Source organism: Cavia porcellus, unplaced genomic scaffold, assembly GCF_034190915.1.
Source record: "Cavia porcellus strain 051 isolate PalLab524CR breed Dunkin Hartley unplaced genomic scaffold, mCavPor4.1 scaffold_6, whole genome shotgun sequence".
Lineage (NCBI taxonomy): Eukaryota > Metazoa > Chordata > Mammalia > Rodentia > Caviidae > Cavia > Cavia porcellus.
In genome coordinates this window covers 64,211,070-64,234,213 of record NW_026947489.1, presented here as the reverse complement: position 1 = coordinate 64,234,213, position 23,144 = coordinate 64,211,070, and the positions used below count along the sequence as shown (strand labels likewise).

Below are 23,144 nucleotides of genomic sequence, written 5' to 3'. Positions count from 1 at the left end.
TCAATGACCAAAGTTACCCAAACAACAATATGCTACATTAATAAATGTCTCAAAGCTAATGGCCAGCACTTTAGGCCTCTGTAGTTACAAGAGGTGCTAAGGTTAACATATTAATCTCATGATGTCTCAATAAATCTAGTATTAAAATATTTATACACGTTTTTCTTTCCTGAAGTGTGTGTATGTATGTGTATATATATATATATATATTTTTTTTTTTTTTTTTTTTTTGGTGGATTCTGTATACATTACTGATCTGGGAATAGTGGCATATGTTCCTAGCATTCTGGGAGGCTGAAGCAGGAGGAGCAGAAAGTTTGAACACAACCTGGGCAATTCAATCAACCTAGCAAGAGACTATCTCAAAAGAAAATTGAAACGGGTAGGGATATAACTCAGTGTGAAAGCACTAGGTTCAACGCATATACATAATGCATGTAATCTTCTGAGATTTATTCTCTCTTCACCCTGAATTACTATTACTAAATTCATTTGTTAAAAGTATTGTTTTCAGAATTTATGTAACAGTCCATCTGTTCTAGTATAATTATGTATTCTATCAAAGAGTCTGTGGATTATTTTCACTTTCATTATAGTTTTCACACTCATTATAGTTCTCCAGTTTACAAACAATTTAAGATGAGATATCTATATACTATGCCTGTTGTTTTGTAGCGATCCAAAAATGATTGAATTGAGCAAGTGACACAGGACCAAATAAAGTTACTATGCTTCCCCCACCAGTATTGGAAATCGAACTTAGGACTCATACTTGCCAGACAGGCACTGTGCCACTGAGTTATATCCCCAGCTTTACTATGCTTAATATGGACTAAGTCATTAGATCTTAACCGTGTAAATAATGCCAATGCTAACTAGTTTTACTTCATTAATACAGAAGAAGACACCAAGATATTAAGTCAATTTGTCTACCATACTGTTAGTGAGTAGAAGAACTGAATTCCTACCCTGTTTGATTTTAGAAGGTCTGGTAGAGAATGTGAAAACTTTGTTTCTCTTCTCTTTTTTGAGAAAAGGTCTTACTATGTGTTCCAGGATCACTTCAAACTTGCGATCATCCTGCTCAGCCTCCAGAGCACTGAAATAGAGGTGTGCACCACCACACTAAGCTTGAGAATGTGGGCTTCTAACAAGTTTGCAGGTAATGTTTGAACCTACTAATCTGAGAAACTAGAACTTTAGAAATCACTATCCTATGAATTAATTTTTATTCTCTTTTTAGTCAAGCATTATTCCCTCCATCATCAACTATAAAAACAGCCACAGGAAATTTTTTACTTCCCCTCTTCTTCCAAGAAACTATGCCTCTCTTTGCTATAGGAGCAAGTTCCTATCTAAGGGTCTAATTCGTCCTCTACTTCTACAGTGGAGTCTATTGCCTCTCACTTATTCAGTGGCTTTGCTCTTACACTGAATTCTGTATTAATATTTTCTCTCTATGTAATAAAGTGGGAATGGAAAAAAGAAGAGATATGGACCAAAGTTCAGACAGAAGGATTAAGTTTTAGAGATCCATTGGACAGCCAGGTGAAAATAGTTAATCATAATGCAACCGATATTTCCAAAGCACTTAAAAGAGTAGATTTTAAACTGTGCTTGGTAGAACACACCTGTAATCCCAGCACTGTGAGAGCTGCAGTAAAAGGCTCACTATTTAGTAACTTAGCAAGACTCTGCCTCAATATCAGAGTACAAAGATTGATCATAGGTTCAATCTAGTTTTGCTTTAAAAGAGAAATTTTTAAATGCTCATACCATAAAAAATAAAGAGCTGGATAATCTAGATTGATTTAATCTCCATACAATGTATATATATAAATCAAAAGATCACAATATTCTCAAATACATGTAATTATTACTCGAATATTTAAAATTTTTCTCTAAATAGGGTCACTGTCAATGTACCTTTAAAACTACAACCCTTTGAATTTTACCATTTAATTTCTCTATTTGTAACAAAATGTCCCCAATAGTTTAAATTTGCTTCTCATTCTTATTCTCTCCTGAACCCACTCTAATCAGACTGAAATTTCTTATCAAGATTACCATCAACTCTGTGTAGTCAGATGTAATGGTCCTATCATCTGATATATCACAGTTATTTGAAATTTGTTTTGAGACAGTCTCGCTGTGTAATACAAGCTGGCCTTGAACTCACTATGTGGTCCATGCTGACCTGAAACTCGCTGTAATCCTCCTGCTTAAGTCTTGCAAGTGCTCAGATTACAGCAGTACACCACCACACCCAACTATCACAAAAATCTCAAAACAGACTAATCAATCTCCTTCTTTGAATACTTCTCAAACTTAAGGACATTACAGTTTCCTTATCTGGATCCTTTTCTTATTTTGTACCTCTAAATGTCAGTTCCATTCTTAGACTCTTCTGTAAGTCACCCTTCTTTCATTGAGCTGCATTAGCTTTGGGGTTTTTTTTGTGTGTTTTTTTGGTGGGAGAGGTTACTGGGCAGTGTTTAGTATTGATAAGTCACACACATACAAAATGGTTATTCTTTGGGGATGACAATGTGCAATGTATGTACCATCACTGTCCCTACTGTTATGTTTTTAAATTTTTTTTTGAAATAAAATGAATTTGAAAGAGAAAAAAATTATTCTCCAGACCCAATTACTTCTCTAAATTTAAAGCTCCTATTTCTAAATGTATAAATACTTAGCTGCTCCACCAGTGTCTTCTCTCTCTATAGTTATCCCCACCACTCACTCAGCCGCTGAAGCTACTCTGATGCCTAGTCAATCTTTCAAAAGCTGTTTCCCAAATGTACTATAACCGCTACATTACTGTTTCTGACTATGACCAAACAGTCATCATCTTTCACCTGAGCTACAGCAACTGCCTTCCAACTAATCTATTTCCTTCTACTCTCACCTTTACTACCATCTTTCACACAATAGTCAACGATCTTTCACAAAATAAACAGAAAACAAGATCATGTAACTTTTCTTTTCTTTTTTTTTTTTTTTTTTTGGTCTTTTTCGTTTTTTATCGGTACCGGGGATCGAACTCACGACTGGCTGCTTGCAAGGCAGGCGCTTATGCCGCTGAGCTAAATCCCCAGCCCCTCATGTAACTTTTCTGCTCACAACTGCTTAACAGCTTTCCACAACCATTTAGAATGCACTACAGAGGCATTACATGATCTATAAAACTAGACATGATTTTGGTGCTTGAACAGATCCCAGGCTTCATTTCATACCATTTCACCACAACAGCTGCACTCCCAAACTCCTCCCTTCATGTTTCCTAAACATATAAAGCACACTATCCCTTCAAGCTTTCTGTACCTTGTATTGCCCGTAACACACTTCCCTGGGTTAACCATATAGCTCATATCCTCCCACTTAATGTAAAACAAAAGCTTTTGCTTAACTAAATGCTTTCCTTTTCTGACGTACAGCTAAAAGGCACAATTATTTTTCTACTTTTTTGCCCTGCTTAGTCACCTTCCCAACCTTCTCTGTAGTGGGGAATGAACTCAGAGCCTTTTCTTTGCAGTGAGCTACATTCCCAGTTTCCATTCCTTCTCTTTTAAAAATCTGAGATGGGGTCTTATCATCATTAGTTGTCCAGACTGAGTTCCAACTTGTGATCCTCAGCTTCCTATAGTGCTGAGATTACAGCAAATGTCACCACACCTGTATTTGCTTAGTTTTCTTCAAAATCCTTATCTCCATTATGTAATTACTTGTGTTTTGGTGTATGTGTGTGTCTCTTCCATTAAATTATAGGCCCCAAAAGGACAGAAAATATGGGAATATTCTGCTTTGTTTAACAGTGATTCTACAATATTACCAAATACACAGAAGGTGGTCAATAAATAATGAGAAAAAGGTTGCTGAATACAGCAGACAAGTAATTTTACGCTAATTAATATTTTTAATTTTATAATATTGCTAATTAATATTGTGAAGAACCTTTTACATTCCCACATAACTACTGATTTATAATAACAGTATTTTTTTTTTATTTGTACCAGGGATCGAACTCATGACTGCACGCTTGCAAGGCAGGCGTTTATGCCGCTGAGCTAAATCCCCAGCCCCAATAACAGTATTTTTATTGGTGAAATTAAACTAAACTAGCTAAGATATCTCCTCTAAAAATTCATCCTTAAATGTTAAGTCCAAGTTTAAGAGTCTCTATTAGCTGCACAGGAAACTGCCTTTTAATACTTCTCTCCTAAGAAACAAAAGGAATTATATAATGCAGGGAAAATAAACAAAACTTGTTTCATTAACACACTTACCATTTCTCTTAGACCAGGGATGTAAGCATGAGTTTTTCACAAGTGCTTCATCAACTTTTCCCCCTGACATATTATCCATGAACTGACGCCCATGTTCTAATGCAAGATAGCAGTCATTGCAACAGTCCCGCTCTTCGACACGTACCCAATTGCTAATTACACCAATTTTGGGAAAAGGATCTTGGTCTGATACTCCAAAGGGTGAAAATAAATTAGTACACTGATCTTGTAGCAATAATATCAATTCATCAGGCAGTTTTTCTGATTCCTTTAGACCTCCATTAATATGTTCAGCAGAGGTAGCCCTGAGAGCTTCAAAACGTTTTTCTGCTTCTTTGCCAAAGTCTGTGTTGCGTCCTATGATATCTAGTTCATCTTCAAGAAATAATCCTGAATTGTTTCCAAATTTTCTGTTCATGACAGCACTGAAGCCGCAGGTACATCTATACTGTGCTTCCTGTGTTGGATCTGGAATGTAAACTCCAACATCGGCACCCTTGATATTCATGTTGCAGACACAGATACAGCAACTATCAAAGTTACAGTCTTTAAACAAATTCATAACTGATTCTGAAAGAATGAGGTTTACATAAAGACTGTGTGCTTCAGGGATGGAAGGAATAGTTGCAGGTTCAACAGAATTAAGGGGTCTACATGTAGAGGGCGTGGAAGCTGGTGAATACAAGTCTGAGTTTTCATATTTGACTGAACCTTGAGCACTTGCAGGTCCACCAGCTCCACGAGGAGTTCGAGGAGTCCTTGGAGTCCTTGGAGTCGGAAACCTAGGGGTGGATGGAGAAGGAAGAATTCCTGCTCCACTGTTACTAGGAGGTGCGCTGCTAGGAGGCATCCCAAAAGAAGTATGGGTTTGAGGAGTATAAGCAGGTCCATATTCTTGATCCATATTACTTCCATCACTATTGTTGCCAGGGTAAGAAAGAAAATCAAATACATACATAAAGAAACACATTAATAATGTGAAATAGAAGAAAAATGTCCGAAGTGTTTTTCAGTTACATTAAAAATTGTGGTAAAATTAGTACAAAATTTGTAAGTACAATTAAGACTTGTTACTAGGTCTTATCTGATGATTGTTGGAGACTAAGGATCAAATCAATCAACTAAGTAGATCCGTTTTTTTTTTTACCCCTGGTACTAGGGATTGAACACAGGGACACTCTACCACTGAGCTACACATCCTGTGAGTCCTTTCTGTGTTAAGACAGAGTCATGTGAAGTTGTCCAGGATGGCCTTGAAATTCTAATTTTTCTGCCTCAACCTCCCAAGCAGCTGGAATTATAGCCACGTGCCACTAAGCCCAGCTTTTGTTCCAGAATCATAAATGAAATCCATATACATGTATCCACACTAGACATCCACATTTACTATCTATAAATTTTTATACTATAAATATTCACATTTCAAAGATTTCAGTGATTATAAAAATTTGATTTCAGAGATGCTGATCTGTAAAAAGAAACAAAAGTAATTTTAAGATGTTACCAATTGTAAGAAACTCCAAGTTACATGTTAAAATGTGAAAAGTGTGAAAAACATGATATGTATACAAATAAGAATGATTTAGATTCACAGACCAAAAGGAAAGGTGCTTCTGAAGTCAAAAAGGCAAAAACATAATGGTCATATTGTCCTAATAGTTTATGTCACCATTTTATAATCAAACACAATTTTAAAAATTTCAAAAGCTAATATTCTTTTCCCAGCATACTACATACTTTTATGGAAAAAAAAATTAAACCTAATAAGAATTCATACACTATAATAAAAACAAAAATCATACCCTTCTTTGATAAATGGCATTGTAGACCCTGAAGGAAGTAATTCCAATTTTCCAACAGTCCAACTCTGGCGGTAAACACAATCTTCTGGCAACTTGATAGGGGGCAGACATTGGCTTGGTAGAGATTTTAGAGGTGCAAACATGGAACATCCCACTAGAACTTGACAGTTTTCAGGCTTATAAACATAAGAAAAATCCTACAATATAAAGAGCATGGACTTTCAGTGTATTATGTTCTGAGGACAAAAATAAAAAACTCAAGCTGACTGTATCCATTTTTCTCTTTAAATAGAGGAAAATGTAAATATTATTCTATTCTTAAATGTATTATTAGTGTCACCACAACAGAGTCCTCAAATTAGTTAGCTACAAAACTAAAATCACTGTCAGAGGATTTTTTAAAATAAGGTAGCAAACAAGCTGTATAAGAAAATTACAGGAAGTTATTTTTCTAGAAAAATAAAATACTTACTTTAATTTCAGAAGGTTTGGGGCTACAAAACCCTTCATCAACTTCAATTCTGAACTGTGCTCCTATACTAGAACTATTTCCTTCTAGAACAGTTCCTCCAGGTGTAGTATCCATACTACCATAGTCTTTATTATTCACATTCATTGGGGAAAATCCCATAATATGTTGTTCCAATGATGGTGGTGTAGGATACATTTTATGAAGATCTGCAGTGCCTATATTTAATAAAACACATTTTAACATAAGACTAAAAAAGAGGTGAATCTATTTTTACAACAAAGGGAGTGGGGAGTTTGTTGAGATTTAAAGTTTGCAAATTTAACTACAGCACAGAATTTTGAGAAGCTTACTTATGCAAGATAACGGATCCAGATTTCCTGTCTTTGATTCTTTGCAGTTGGCTTTATCATCTGATCCAGTCACTGATTTTTTAGATCCAGGCTATTTAAAAAAACACATATTTATCTGAAATCAAATGTGATCTCAAAGTAGTAATCACTCAGATGTAAGTTAAAAAGTAAATCCCATTAATCAAAAGTAGTATTTTGAATCTGTGACAAAGTCAAATACATACCATATATAGTTTTAAAGATATAAATTCTAGACAATCACTAAATAGCTTTTTTAACAAGCCTTCCAATTAACAGAGGAAAACATTACCCCCTCAAAACGACCAATACTTCTGTAACACACATAAACAATAATCAGCAACATAAAACCTATTAAAAAAGTAAAGACCGATAAACATTGAAAATGATTCTTAATAAAGATTCTCATAAGACATTTATCCCATTAAGTAGACCTCATAACAAAGCAACAAGGTCCCTAACTGAAAATAAATTTTAATATGCTGAACAAACCAAGTTTTAGCATCTTCAATTTATCACTGATGTTTTTAGAGCTGACATTTATTCCATGTCTTCTGTTAGATACTTAAGTGATGTATGTAGAGACTAAGCTCTGACTACAACCTTTTTACCTTAGAGCGCCACAGCTCAGATATGAATGGCAGCAGATGAAATATAGATGGATCAAAGCTTTCAAGGACACAGTCACCTACTGAGCAGTGCCCTAACAAAAACTACATTAATTTATACATGCTAACCTGCAACATATATGTTTATTATACATATACAGAGATGTATTTAAATATATACATACGTACATGTGTATATTCTGATAGGAATCCAATTTATTAATTTGCCAGAGACTTGATAGTCTATGGACTCTTATTTTAAGTTTCAATTTCTTTTCACCTTTCTCTGCAAATTACTGTTAAAGGTTAAATATTACTTTTTATTCATTCATTGTTATGGTGTGTATCTGTCATATAATAGATGAGTATCAAATTCAAAAGCAGTGGTTTTTATTAAGAAATTGACAAGACATATAAATTTAATGTTATTATTGATATATTCCCTACATGAAGTATTTCCAGAGTCATTTCTTAACTAGCAGATCAAAAAAATAGAAAAAACTGTTTCCTAAGGACTTTAGAAAAAAGAATACATGGCAGAGCTCAAAGTAAGCTTCTTCACTATGTGTTTCAAATATACAACAAAAGGGTAAATAAAAAGCCACTTCAAAGTTTACATAGGAAACTGTATTAAGATTAAATTTTTAAAAATTGATTATTGATATTTTATAATATATCCTATTGTTGGCAGCTAAAACAGTGTTTAAACCACTTCCAAAAGATAAATAACTTATTAAAAAAAAAAAAGGAAAACAAATGTAATCCTAATTATTAATGGGATACTCACTGTTAGTTCATCTTCATCAGAATTGAAGAGATTATCAAGGTCAGTGTAAGAAACAGCCAAATCTGAGTCATAAATCAAACTGGTTGATGGAGGACGGGCATGACTACTAGGACGGGGTGCATCTATATGTCAGTCAGAAAAATAAAATAAAACCTCAACTAATGACCAAATATTTTATTATTTATTTTTTGACTATAAAACTTAGGCTGTAAGAAGGTTATACAACAAGAAATTGTAATTTCTTATTTAAAGTATAAAATGGGAGAGGTTTTTCAATGTACAAGTAATTTATACAACACAAATTCTAGATTTTTTATCTACAGATAATAATAATAGTATTGTACTCCAATACTTGCTAAGACGATAGACCTCATATTGTGCTGTCTCTCCGTGCATGTATTTACTAGCTGATAGGAAAGGTGGTGACTGGGGGGGATGGAGTGGTAACAGATACCAAAAGTTAGATAAGTAAATTCTTATGTTTACAACACAGTGGAGTGACTACAGTTCACAATAACCTAGTATATATTTTATGAAGAACAGTAAGAATGGAGCTTGAAGGCTTCAAACATGTAAGATGGGGGCTGGGGATTTAGCTCGGCAGCATAAGCGCCTGCCTTGCAAGCAGGCAGTCGTGAGTTCGATCCCCGGTACCGATAAAAAGGAAAAAGACAAAAACAAAAAACCAAAAAAACATGTAAGATGGAATTACTAATCATGCCAATTTGAACAATAAGTGTGATATTAAAATATACCATACCCCCTAAAAATGTTCAACTGTTACAATTAAAAGATAGAACAATAATAGTTCTAGTTCTTCAGTTGTACGATTAACTTGAATCTCAGCTCCTCCACTAACAGTATGATCCTTGGCATACTGCTTAACCTCTCTGCTATTCAAGAATAGCATGTGCCTAGAATTCAATGTGATGGAATAAGGTTAAAGGGCTTTGCCTGGTGCCACTTAAATAATTGATAAATATTATCTTTGCTTATTTAAGCTTCACTTGGGTACCAATGCCAGTTTGTGGGGAAGAAACCTGACTTCTCACAGAAGAAAAACAAAACAATTTGTAGTATTAATCTTCATGTATCAGTTGACCTGATACAGCCTCCACTTTCAGAAAGGTAAGCCACTTACTCTGTATAGCCGCGTGTCAGTTCTAAAAATTCATTAGAGGCATAGTTTTGAAATGTTAAGAGTATGTAAAAACCATCGAGGGTAGTTATTTAAAACCAAAGTTCCTCCTAAGCATGGTCAACATTCTGAGAATGCTATTCCACAGGCACAAGAAAAGAATTATGCACTTTGTATATTCATTGATAGGAAAACAGCCCAAAGAACTCAATTTTGTTGTTCTTAGTTTTGAGACAGGTTTTCACTATGTAAATCAGACTGGCTGACAGCTCATAATCCTCCTGCCTCAGCCTCCAAGTGCAAGGATTATAGGCATGCACTAGCAAGCACAGCTCAAGAACCTGTGTGTGTGTGTATGTGTGTATGTGATGTGTGTGTTATAATGGCTAACTCAAGCTGCTAATACATGCAAGTGAGAACATTTCACATCTACTTTCAGCAATTTTCAAACATAATACAGATTGTCCTTAACATCAAAGGTTCAATTTAGATGTTTTAACTTTACAACAGGGTGAAAATTCATTTATATTCAGTAACAAACTACCAAGCTTTGGATTTGATCTTTTCCTGGGCTGGCAATATGTGGTACAATATTCTTACAATGCTGAGCACAGGGGGCTGGGGATTTAGCTCAGCGGCATAAGCGCCTGCCTTGCAAGCAGGCAGGCCTGAGTTCGATCCCCAGTACCGATAAAAAGGAAAAAGACAAAAAAAAAAAAAAAAAAAACAATGCTGAGCACAGAGAGCAGGATGCAGCTCTCAGCAATGAATAGAAACAACTGAATTTTCTGCAGTGTTCTCTTGCCAGTATTTACCAGATACAAATCTTGAAAAGAATACATTAGATGTTCATAATTTCATTACAAATTGAGTTTAGAGATAGGTAATTTTGCTCAACTGTAGGCTAACATTAAGTGCTCTGAGACATTTAAGGCAGGCTAGGCTAAGCAACTGTTTGGTAGGTATATCAAAAGCAGTTTTGACATGCACTATTTCAATTTATGATGGGTTTGACTTATGATGCTCTCCATCATAAGATGTGGCAGACACTTTTTTGGTCTTTGAGGCAGGGTTTCACTGTTTGGTTCAGGATAGCTTTGAACTCATTCTGTAGCCCAGGCAGGCCTCAAACTTGCAGCAATCCAACTGCCTCAGCCTCCTGAGTGCTGGGATTAAAAGCGCACGCCACCATGCCCAGGTAGAGACTATGATATATGAGAATCTCTTGAATCTATTCATCCAACTGAAGTTTTGTGCCCTTTAACCAATATCCCTCCAATCCCCCACTCCTCAGCTTCTGGTAACCAACATTTGATTCTCTACTTCTGAGATGAACTCCCTCCCTTCCTCCTTCCTTCTCTCTTTTCCTCTTCCTTCCCTCCTTCCTCTCTTACTTTCTCTTTTTTCTTTTTCTTTGTTGTAGTGTTAGGGATCAAATCCAGGGCCCTGGCATGCTAAGCAGTGCTCTTTCACTAATCTACAGTCACAGTTCTATGTGCTACATTTTTTGAGATTTTACATACAAGTGAGATCATTCAGTATTTATTTCTGTGCCTGGCTTATTTCACTTAACATAATGTTCTCCAGCTTCATATATGTTGCCACAAATTACGTATATCCATCCATCTCAAATATGTTTACTTTTTTCTGTCTAGTACTACCCAATTAATTTAGAAAACTTTTTATTAATACATGTCAAGAACAAATGACAATGTACTGGTGACACAAGTGACGTTTTCTTTATTCATATACCTCAATGGACCCTTAGGGTGACACTGTACCTGCGGTACTCTGATTAACTCCAAAATGAACACAAGTATGCCGTAATCACTATTGACATATTTATTTCCCACCCTTTGAACCCTTTGAATATGTACCCAGTAGTTAGGTTGTTAGAGCATATGGTAGTTCCATCTCTAAATTTTTTAGGAAACTCCACGCGGGACAATTATTAAAATTGTACTAATTTACATTCCTATCAACCCTAAACATAGGTTTATTTTACTCCCCATCCTTGACAGCACTTATTATCTTTTGTTTTTTTGGTAACAATCACTCAAAGATGTGAGAGGTATATTTCGCGGTGGTTTTAATTTGCATTTTCCTGATGAGTAACGTGTAAATTCATCCTATAAACCATATGAATTATGCAAAAAATTTTAAAGTTCACCAATATCAGATCAGTTTATAGGAACAATTCTGAAATGCATTAACTTTGATTAGGAAATAAAAGTGTTACCTTGCTTAACAGAGGAACTAAATAATGACATAGCATCTTCTTCATGTGATAAGACTGTGACACTAGATGTCCCATCTTCTACCTGCAAACAATATATTACATAGTAATCTAAAATATGTAACTTTGGAAAGCCAAAATCTGTCCATTTTTGAACTGTTATGTGTCAAGCACTGTGCTAAATATCCTATGTGTAGAATTACCAATTTTTGTAGTTAACAAGTAGGTAGCATGTGTCAAGCACTGTGCTAAATATCCTATGTGTAGAATTACCAATTTTTGTAGTTAACAAGTAGGTAGTATGCTCATTTGAGAGAGATTGAGATTAAGATTGACTCTAAAGAAATCTGCCCAGGAATCATGGGTACTAGTGGCAGCAGTAATTTTAACCTACACCTGTAAAATTTCAAATCTGTGTTCTTTTTATTATACCTTCAGCTTTCCAGTTATTATTGTTTTCTTACTTACAAAAGGACAAAGTTTTAAGTGCCTTGCACATAGCAAAGTAAAACTTTGTGAAATGTATTCTTTACAGTAAACATATTATAGGATCATTTCCATAATTTTAGTTTTCAATTTTCATATTTTGTATTTAAAGCAAGTCTTGTCTAACACACAGTTCATATATAGATTATATGTATATATTATACACACACACACATTTTCTTTTTTTTCTCTTGGTACTGGGGATTGAATCAAAGGAGTATAAAGTTTCATTTTTAATTAAATTTTTAAGGTAAGGTCTTGCTGTCCAGGCTGGCCTTGAACTTGTAATCCTCCCGCCTCAGCCTTCTACATCCCTTTTTATCGTTTTGAGACAAGATCTCAGCTAAACTGTCCATGCCAGCTTCCAACTTGTAACAGTCTGGCCTCAGCCTCCCAATTAGCAAGCAGTACAGGTGTGCAATACGGTTTCAAGTTCTCTTTACTTAGAAGAGCCTCAAATACTTGATTTTTAAATTTTTAATCAGGTAAATATTATGGCCCAAATTTTGTTAATGGAAATTTTTACTTTTAGCAACACTTAAGTTCTAAATCACAAAATATTCAAAAATATTATAAAAGTGTTAAACTCACTGGAATATATTTTATCTTTGCAAACTGGTAACTTAACGTGTATTTCTTAACTCAGTGACAAAACAGCCTACCTAAGTGTGCTGATTTCAATTATAACAGAAGAGGCCAGGAATGTAGTTTAGTGACACAAGCACCTGCTTGGCAAGAGCAAAATCTTGAGTTCAATTCCCAGTACCACCAAAAAAAAAGTTAACAATTTTTACCCAATCCAGAAATATTATAACGAAGATTTTTTTCATTATCAGAGACTAATTACAGGTGTTCGTATGCCTGATTTAACCTATTAAAAAACAGACACAATTAATTTAAAACGATTAAATCTATTATGAAAGGAGAAAAATGAGTTATGGATGGTACTAATGACATAGCTACTAGCAGTGCTACAAAATCATCAGTGTTCTTATGATCTACTGTGACTTCTCTTACCTTATGTTTTTTTCCAGCTTCTCTCTCACTATTTTGTCTATCTTTTTTATCAGGAAAAAGGAATTCTTCATCTCCTTCAACAAATGCGTATGGATCGATTTTAGGTTCTTGTTCTGCATCAGATGCTACTGCTGAAATATACTGGTTTTTAATTTGATATTGCTGTACTAATTCATCAGAAACTTTTAAAGGTTTCTTACACTGCACCATTAACCTGCATTAAAAAATAAAATTCAAAAATTAATTATACTTATTATCCAGGAAAGTAAAATTTTTTTCAAAAATAATTATGAAATTTTAAAAATTTAAGCCTAACCTGCAATCTTTCATTTTACAAATGAAAAAAACAAGATATAGAAAGAGTATATGATGTATTGAAGTCTGAAATTTGGTAACAGAGAAATGAAACTAAATCCAGGTCTCTTACCCATATCGTCTTTCCACCAAACCATGCTCTTCCAGTAACTCACTCTGTTCTTAATAAGCATACTAACTTGCCCAAATCCAATCACTGAAATGAGCTATCAAATCTAAACTCTTCTGAAATAGTGACTCTTAAAGTGTATGCTTTATAGCAAAACAGGATACTTTTATATAATTAATACACATAGACAGTGATGTCCTTTTCTTACTGCCATAAATTTTTAATTTTTTGAAGGCCTGATTTGGATTTCATGAAAATAACTACTGGAAAGATGTATTTACGAGGCAAAAGGAAGTAGCAGTACAAACATCTCAGTTTTGTTCTGTTTTCTAATCATATTGAACAGTGAGTATTTGTATTACAAGTCTTCTGGGTAAATATAGTAACTAAAAAATATATTTCCTTGCTAATGAAGTCACAAGGAGGGACAGAATAATGGAAAACACAACAATGAATTTGGAAAGATAAATAGAAAATGACAAACCAGAGAAAGCTGAAATCTAGGAAAGGAGGGAAGCCACAAGACGCAGCACACTAATCTGTACCACAATACCACAGAACCCTGGAAAGCATTAAGTCTTGAATATCTTCAAATAAAAGGATGCTTATGCTTTATATTCCTGAAGACTAGAGTATGAATACAGAATGATTACTTTTTGGTTTGCATGACACTTAAAAGATTCTCAAATTACAGTTTTCTCAGTTATAGACAGGTGAGGAGCTGGCGAACTGAGGCAGGAGGATTGCTGTGAGTTTAAAGGTCACCTTGGTTTACAGTGTGAGTTACCTTCTGAACTACCCTGTCTCAAAAATAAATAAAATAAAATAAAAGCAGAGGTTTCAAGTCATTGGAAAAGTGGTACCTACTTGCTTCTCTATGTGTTTGGTACAGTCTTCCTCCAAATATCCCTATCTTTGTCTAAATGTCACCTTTTATATGAGAATGACTACCTTATTAAAAAACTGCAACATAACTGCCTGTTAAGCACTATCCCTTTATCCTACTCTATTTTTCCTTAGCACTAACTTTTAACATATAAATTCACTAACTTCATAACTGGCTGTTATTCTCATTAAAATAAAAAGGCCCAACTGAGATCTTGTCTTTGTTCATTAAATTTTCTCAAATGCCAAAGAGTGCCTCACATATAACACAGTCAAAAATATTGGCTAATGAGTACATGAAATCTAAAAAGTCACTACAGGATTGAGATGCTTTCACATTAGTCACTCTAAAATATAATACCTTTTACTTTGAAAGAATAACTTATATGCATTAGAGAGTACTGCTACCACTGCTCATTGCTCTTATTATTTAGAAAAAAATTACGTAAGGTTTGGGAGTAATGAAGCTATTAGATTGCAAAGTCTTTCAATGACAGGTATACCTACTCTTATTTACTAATATCTAATACTGAGCAGCACCCTGTTCCCTATAAACAGGTTAAACGGCATTACATCTAAATGTTTCTGAATAATCTGAATTAAGTTTTGGCTGAAAACGACTGATTACAATGTAAATCTCTGTAAAATAGTATTTTTGATCTTTTGCATTCTTACTTAAAACAGCCTAATAAGACAGAAAGTGGAAGGTAGACTAACTTTGATGTGGAAATTAATGCAAAAACAAGTGGTTCACCAAAGTCACAAGTAAAGGTATAGATGGTTTGTATTCAAATTTAAACAGCTCTTCATAGGGAATAAAGTATACAGAAATTCTCCGGCCTGAAAGATATTATTCTGTGTATAGGTAAATAAAACAGTTCTGTTTTTCATATCAAGTTGTCCTCTGACAAGCACAAAAATTGCCGTATTGTTTCCATAAGTAGCTGCTGAAGTGCTGCACAGCAACATTATTAAAAGGACTAATTCTATTTAACAGGGGTCTAGTAAGGATAAAAATGAGTAAATCGAGTAAATCAAATATAATGTATATATATTTTTTCTTTTTGTCTTTTTCGTTTTTATCGGTACCGGGGATCAAACTCACGACCGCCTGCTTGCAAGGCAGGTGCTTATGCCGCTGAGCTAAATCCCCAGCTCCTCAAATGTATTTCTTAAAGACAACTTTGTTATTTTATCAAATCATTCTAAAAAATATTGAGATGTGAAGATTTCAAATGCAGTCAATAATATCGTTACAATAAATTTTAAAATAATCATTTACATTATATTCTCCAATACTGAAAACTAGTAATAGGTATAAAATTAGGATTTCTGAGTTGCCAAATAAAAACTCAAATTATCATTTTGTTACTATCTAAGTCTTCCTAAAAGGAATTCTCACATAAGAGTAAAACATTTCACTACAGGGATAGTTTCAATTAGATATGAAGCTAACTAAAAGATCAGGTACAACCATGAAGAAAGGTATATATAATCCAAATTTAAATTTCATTATTTTCTCCTCCCTTTCCCAACACACTATCCTGAAACATAATGTTTTAATAATGCATCAGTACACTGAATCTGATAGATCTAAATATCTGATAGAGGGCAAGGTATGTAGCTCAGTGGCCTAACTGCCTGGCTGCCAACCACAAGGTTATGAGTTCAATTCCTAGTAGCAAACAACAAAAATAGCTGATAGATCTAAATAGCTGGCAGATCTAATGTAACATTCAAGTACTGTAGTTCCACTGAGGAATTTTATAGTTAAAGCTATCCTAATGTATCCAGACTACACAATAAAAATGCTCAAGCACAGTTCTTTCTCTACTCAGGATTAGAAAGATTTCCATGTAAATCAGAAGAGCAAATTAATTTAGAAACAATAAACTCAACTAAAATTAAGCACTTGAATTACTATGCATGCAAGTCTAAGAATAAGGCATGTACTTAAAAATGATGAATTCTATTACTCTGTACTAGTTAAGTAATCATCATTTCACTATCTAAAAACTGCAGATTAGAAAAACCAAGAATAGGGGCTGGGGATTTAGCTCAGTGGCATAAGCGCCTGCCTTGCAAGCAGGCAGTCATGAGTTCGATCCCTGGTACCGATGAAAACGAAAAAGACAAAAAAAAAAAAAAAAAAAAAAAAATCAAGAATATCGCTTTCTTTCATTTATTCAGTTAAGAAAACAGTATCACCCTTCAACAGTGATCAATAGAAAAATTATTTATTCCAAATGGCAAATGGGTTTTCATTTAACATAAGTAAGTTATAATTTTTTCTACCATAATTTTCTATTAAAGCACACATCTACAAAAGTCAAAATTATAAAGAAACTGATTCTTTAGATGTATTCTTGCCTTTTTCATTCTATATCTACTCTAACTGGGTTATTAAGAATTTTCTCCCTTAAGCTTCAGACACATGTCCCACAAATGGAATCTCTTCTCAAGCACTTCAAAATGAATTCATATTTTTGCAGAGCATATGCATAGTATGCACAAAACTAAAGTTATAGAAAAAGACACAGATGAAACGGAACCTCCGCTTCTTCAAGATCATATAAATTGAAATCTATGTATATATAAATATAAATATAAATATATATATATATATATATATATATGAATACGCCATGTGCTTTAGCTCGTAAACTTGTACTGTATCACAATACTTGTATCCAGGTGTCGTTTCAAAACTTTGCAATCGATCTAAATATCTTTGTGTATAAACTCATAAAGCTTTCCTTTGTTATTGTAAGTGGATATTATTATTTATCCAGACCTTAGTTATTTAGCAAGACTTTACTTCATGAGGTATAGAAACAATTATTTCAATGTACTTCTGCCTTGAAAAATTATTTTAAGTATGGTAATCTTTAGGCTAAAATGAGTAGGAAGGGCTGTTTCTTCCTCATCTTTCCAATTCATGAAATTAATATACTTTCCATCTCATAAAGTTAGTAACTCTTTCCAGTTCATGGAAATTAACTTCAAATTAACTCATCATTCTCTATTTTACAATTCAACTAATTGCACAGATTTTAAAATCTGTAACATCCACAGAGTCCTTTATTCTTGCTATTTCTAATTTCCTGAGAGCCTTGTATTACCTTTTTCTGAGTTGTTCAATTGTGTCCAAACTGTTCTCTTTACTTAGAAAAAGAGATCCATGAGAACAGCATCATTTTAAATACACATAAAATTATAAGCAATACTTTGCTATTCTATTCTAATGGCCTTACCCCATTCTTCAGGTCTCATTTCTCAGTAGGACACATCAAACTATCAAGCAGTACACCTATAATTTAGCTATACTAAACTACACAAACATCTGGATCTCCATAAATGGAAGTAAATTATTTCCCCACTCTGTGGTTCCTTATCCCTGTGATGTATTTTATTTATATTTCTATGAGAATTTAATATATTATTTTACATTAGTCTAAAATTTCATTAAGGGTCAGGACCAAATTTGTTTTATGCCCCAATAATACCTTATAGCATCTTGCACCAAAATAGAAATTTCAGTTTTATTTTGATAGTTTGATAAACTATGTATCTTTGAATAATATGAAATTTAAAAGAAAGACAAGCCTAAGGGGAAAACTATTAGGACTTGCAATAGCACTGTAACTTCATTAAAATTAATTGCTAACATTTAGCCAGGCATGGTGGTGCATGCCTGCAATTCCAGTACTCTTGCTAAGGCAACGAGTCAAGAACTCCAGCCTGGCCTGGGCAATTTAGTGATTTAGTTAAGATCCTGTCTCAAAATATAAAAAATAAAGTGGAGGGTGGTGGTGGTGTGGCAACAGACTGGTGTGAAGGATTCAGTCCCAAGTTTGAAGCTAGTGTGTACTACCTATTAAGACCCTCTATCTGAACAAATAAATAAATAGAGCTGGAGATATAACTCAGTGATAAAATGCTTCCACAGCATGTATGAGGCTCCAGGTTTGGTACCCAGTACTTCAAATAAATAAGTAAAAAACCTCAAAGCACAAGGTAACAGAAATTTACAATGACTAGATAGCATCAACTTATAAAATTACTATTCAAAAAAAATTAGGCCTTTTATAACTATCACTACTATGTGATAATATTACATCTTTAAAACTATAAATGAAACTAAAGAATTTAAGGATGTTGCTTAAATCACAATACCTTAATGACAAAAGACATCTGGTTCCTATTGGTTCTGTCATTTTCTATATGGTGATTAAGAATTCTTTTTTTTTAAATTAAGTATTCCTTTGATCCTTGTGATATCTATTAATAGCAGATAATGAATTATGAAGTTCTTCCAATAAGATCCTTTTCATTATGGGGGTGAGGGTATGTTTCAGCATGAAGACCATGAAGACTCTGAAGACCATGTCAAGTGTTTTATTACTGTGTAGGAAGCCTAAAATAGTATGGAGAAATCTCCATAATGCAGTTAATTACTAAACACATTTTGTCTATCCAATTTAGTAATTATTATATCACAATTCAAAGTTTCTGTTAAAAGTTACTGAATACATTAATGAATTGTGACACTAATGACATTTTGGGCTAATTTTTTGATGTGGAAGACTACTCTCCATGCATTGTAAAGATACAGTATCTCTGGCCTCTACTGTTTTGATAGTTACAGTATCTCTGGCCTCTACCTATCACAGTCAGCATGACTCCAACTGTGAAAACTAAAGTATCTTTAGACACTGCCAAATATAACCTGGAGATAAGGCTGAGGAGATGAAAAAAATTATATTTTCAGGAAATAACAATTTTCAGGAAAAAAACAGTATTTTCAGGAAAAGAAGAATAACCCTGATATTAAAACATCAAAATATAGCCAGACATGCCTATAATCCTAGCACATGAGAGGATGAGCAGGAGAATTCCTATGAATTCAAGACCAACTATCTCAAAAAGAAAAAAAAACCAAAAAAACAAAACCTTTTACCCTTTCAACTATAGAACTGCATTAATATATTCCATAAATATTTCTTCAGTCCTATCACACAAGACCTCTAATAACTGACCTTTGGTGATACTTATAATTTCTATTATCCTATAAAAATAAAGTTTATATCTAAAAGTGAATTGTCACAATACAAATCATAGTAACAGCATAAGCAAAACAATGTTTACATGAAACACAGAATTAGACCAAAAAATTTAAAAAGTTTTTATTCAATAATGGTTCTTTCTTTTCTATGAGCAGGGAAGGGGGGAGATAATGGCGAGGGGTGGGCAGAAATAGCTGCATTGCATTTCCTTAAAGTTATATAATCATGACTCAGCACCATTCTACTCTGCATGCTATTTTTCTATATTATGTTTCTCATTCTTATTCAGTGAGAAAAATGTCAAATAATTTTAGAAAAGATTCTAAGGTTAGGCTGCATAACAAATAAGGTTAAGGTAAGGAGCCAATACATTCATTTAAAGCTATGGCTAGAATTCTTAGAGCTTATGAACACACTGTGTCTACAAAACCTCAAGAAATTCTTAAAATCAACAATATGTACTCCCCCTTACTTTTACATATATTAAGGGAAAAAAGTTGTAAAACAGTAAAGTATTTTAAGACACTGCCATTTTATTCATCCAAACATTTGTTGAATTTCTACGCGGTGCCTATTATTATTCTAGAGATGTAATGTGTGTTTATGCTAGGGGAATACAGCAGTAAATAAAACTAAGTACTGGCAATCATAGAATTTTTTTTTTTTTTTAAAGATACGGTTTCACTTAAATTTTCTAGACTGGCCTTGAACTCACAGGGATTCTCCAGCCTTAGACTGATGAGTGCTGAGATTGCAGACAGGTATTACCACACACAGCAAACTTATATTCTAGTAAGGAAAAGGCTATTAACAAATACATAATTTCCGCTAATGAGATATAGTAAGGAGCAACTGTAAAATAGTACAGAAGACAGACAATGATTAGAGAGAGAGAAGAGTTTGGACAGAACGATCAGGAAAACTCTCCTGCTGAGGTAACTTCTGATCAGTACTGAGTGGTAAACGTGAGCAGTTTCCCGCTCTCTGTAATATGAATCTAAAGGCCATGGGACATGAACTCGACTTTTTGAAGGAACAGCTAGAAGAAGCTAATAGGGTGAAGATCCCAGATAGGCACAAACCTACTGTTTTAAATAGAAGGGGAGTTTATTGTCAGACTAAAGGGAAATTATCACAGGGGCTTAGCAAATGAGTAGCGTTATATATCATACGATGACCACTTTAGTTGCTGTGTGGACAGACTTGTAAAGAAGCACTAACAGTTTCAGGGATGTTGTGAGGCTGGCTTAGGCTTTTATATTATATTTAGCACAGAAAGATTAAATTCTTTTTATCTTTATTTTTATTTTATCTAAAAGAAGTCCTGCTTCCAAAACATTATTTGCTGTCAAGATATCCACTGATTATTAAGTAAGATCTTTGTCTTCCATGCTCAGAAAAGTATTCTACAGTCCAACTTAAAATCCAGATTTTAATTAAAAATCAAATTATATTAGAATCTTCAGAGGGTCAAAGTGTGATTAGTAGACAAAGCACAAAGATTTCCCTGCTAAAATGAGAATACAGGAATTTAAGGGGAAAAAATCTGTAAAGGTACTGAAAATGAGACAGACAAGAGACTAAAAATAGATCAGACATTTCACTCCAAGTACGCATGCTCCAAGAAATTTCATCTCAATTATAAAGCAGTGTCTGAGAAAAATACGTAATATTCACAGCTGAGCTTGATGGCACATGCTTGTAATCCTATCACTGAGGATGGCAGAGACAGGACGATTGCCTCGAGTCAAGGCCAGCCTGGGCTACTTAGGAAGTTCCAGGCAAGTATAAACTACATAGACACTGTCTCAAATATACATACACATATACACATATACACATACACATAATACTCCCTAAAATACCGAGTGAACAAGGAGCCTACAAGCTTAGCCTACATACACAGAATTTCCAATTGAGTCTCTCACTCTAAAATACATATAAGCAAATAATTATTATAAATATAAGCATAGTAAAGAAAAATCAAAATAAAATAATTCTATAACAACGAGAATGTCACAAAACATTAAACAGATAGGTAATTTTTTAAAACAAATGATCCTAGGAAACAACACAGGGTCTTGTACATGCAAGGCAAGTGCTCCTCACAATCTCTGAAGGAATTAAAAGACATTTGCCAACACACACACACACACACACACACACAAAAAAAAAAAAAGCACAAAAACAAAGAGAAACCACTGCGATCTACCAAAGTGGTAACTTAGAAGTCTACTGAAACAAAATCCCACAGAGCTAGAAAACAAGTCAAGGGCTGGGCATGGTGGCGAACACCTGTTATCCCAGCAGGCAGAGGATCACTGTGTGTGTTTAAAGACAATCTGGGCTACATAGTGAGTTTAAGACCAACCTGAATTACAGAACATGATCCTGTCTCAAAAAGAATGAAGTCTAGAAAGCAGCTGATCAATATTACTAACAACGCTGACATAATATGTAAGGAAGTTTGTATCTGTAACTTAACGGAAAATATACACAAATAAGGAAATGTGACATTTTCACCAACTAATAAAACTATAAAACATCACTTAACTTGTGAGCAGCACTTAGGCAACACAAAACTAATTCACTGAGAATAGACTGGGATAGAAAGGAAATAAAACTCTATACATTATTTGTCCTTGGTCTAATAATTGGGCAGATAGACAGTTCTACAGAATATAGAGCTAATTTGTTAGCTCATTTTCACCTTTTAGAAAAACTTACAAAGAAAAATACAAAGGGCTTTTCGATAGGCTATAAATGTATTCAGAGCAACATAAAATGCAAAGGGAGACATGATAAAAGCTACTTTCTGCCCAAAGTACACACCATAAATATAAAGAAAAAGAAAGTAAGCCACAGATAGAGAAATGGATAATCAACGTAACTAATAAAGGACTGATGCCAGAATATTAAAAGAATAAATTAGGGGAAAAAAACAGCAAAAATATAAACATGCAATTCAGGAAATCTAAATGTTCAATAAACATTTTAAATTATATTTAACCTCACTGGAACTTCAGAAAACATACGTAAGACAGTAAGATGCCATTCTTTATGCAGTCATCAATAGTCTCATAATTAGGTAAAGAGGAAAATAACAACCATTCTCATACTGTGATGTTCACAAAGGTATAACTGTATGCCAATTTGAACAGCAAATTGGCAACAATCCTTAATGCTGAAAATGGACACATACCTCCTCACTCACCAAATCTACTTTTAGATGTATTTTCTAAAGAAATTTTTATACAAATAAGGAAATGTTTACAAAAAAGTTGACTGCTACATCTTTTGTTATTATGAAAAATTGAAAATTATCAATACATTCATCTTAGAAAATTAACAAATTATAGTATAGTCATAACAAAAAAAACCCCATAAAGCAATTATACTATATCAATATAAAGACATGTATAGAAATCATAAGTACTGAATTGGGGACAATGGAAAAAAAAGCTGAAGAAGAAAAACAGTACACAGGAGTACTAACTGTATGCAAAACTGGTTGGATAATGAACACTTAAGTGTTTACATGGTATTTTCTCCACTTTTTAGTGGAT

At 33.8% G+C, this 23,144-nt stretch overlaps 1 protein-coding gene across 1 annotated transcript in view; it reads right to left on the bottom strand.

The window, feature by feature from the left end:
- Med13 (mediator complex subunit 13) overlaps positions 1-23,144 on the bottom strand; it is a 98,490-nt gene that overhangs the window by 28,233 nt on the left and 47,113 nt on the right. Inside the window, exons 10-16 of the mRNA XM_063250879.1 lie at positions 13,204-13,417; positions 11,704-11,785; positions 8,327-8,448; positions 6,914-7,004; positions 6,564-6,778; positions 6,092-6,288; positions 4,290-5,206 (exon numbers count right to left, since the gene is read on the bottom strand). Coding sequence (XP_063106949.1) covers positions 4,290-5,206; positions 6,092-6,288; positions 6,564-6,778; positions 6,914-7,004; positions 8,327-8,448; positions 11,704-11,785; positions 13,204-13,417 — 1,838 coding nt within the window. The remainder of the gene's footprint in view (positions 1-4,289; positions 5,207-6,091; positions 6,289-6,563; positions 6,779-6,913; positions 7,005-8,326; positions 8,449-11,703; positions 11,786-13,203; positions 13,418-23,144) is intronic.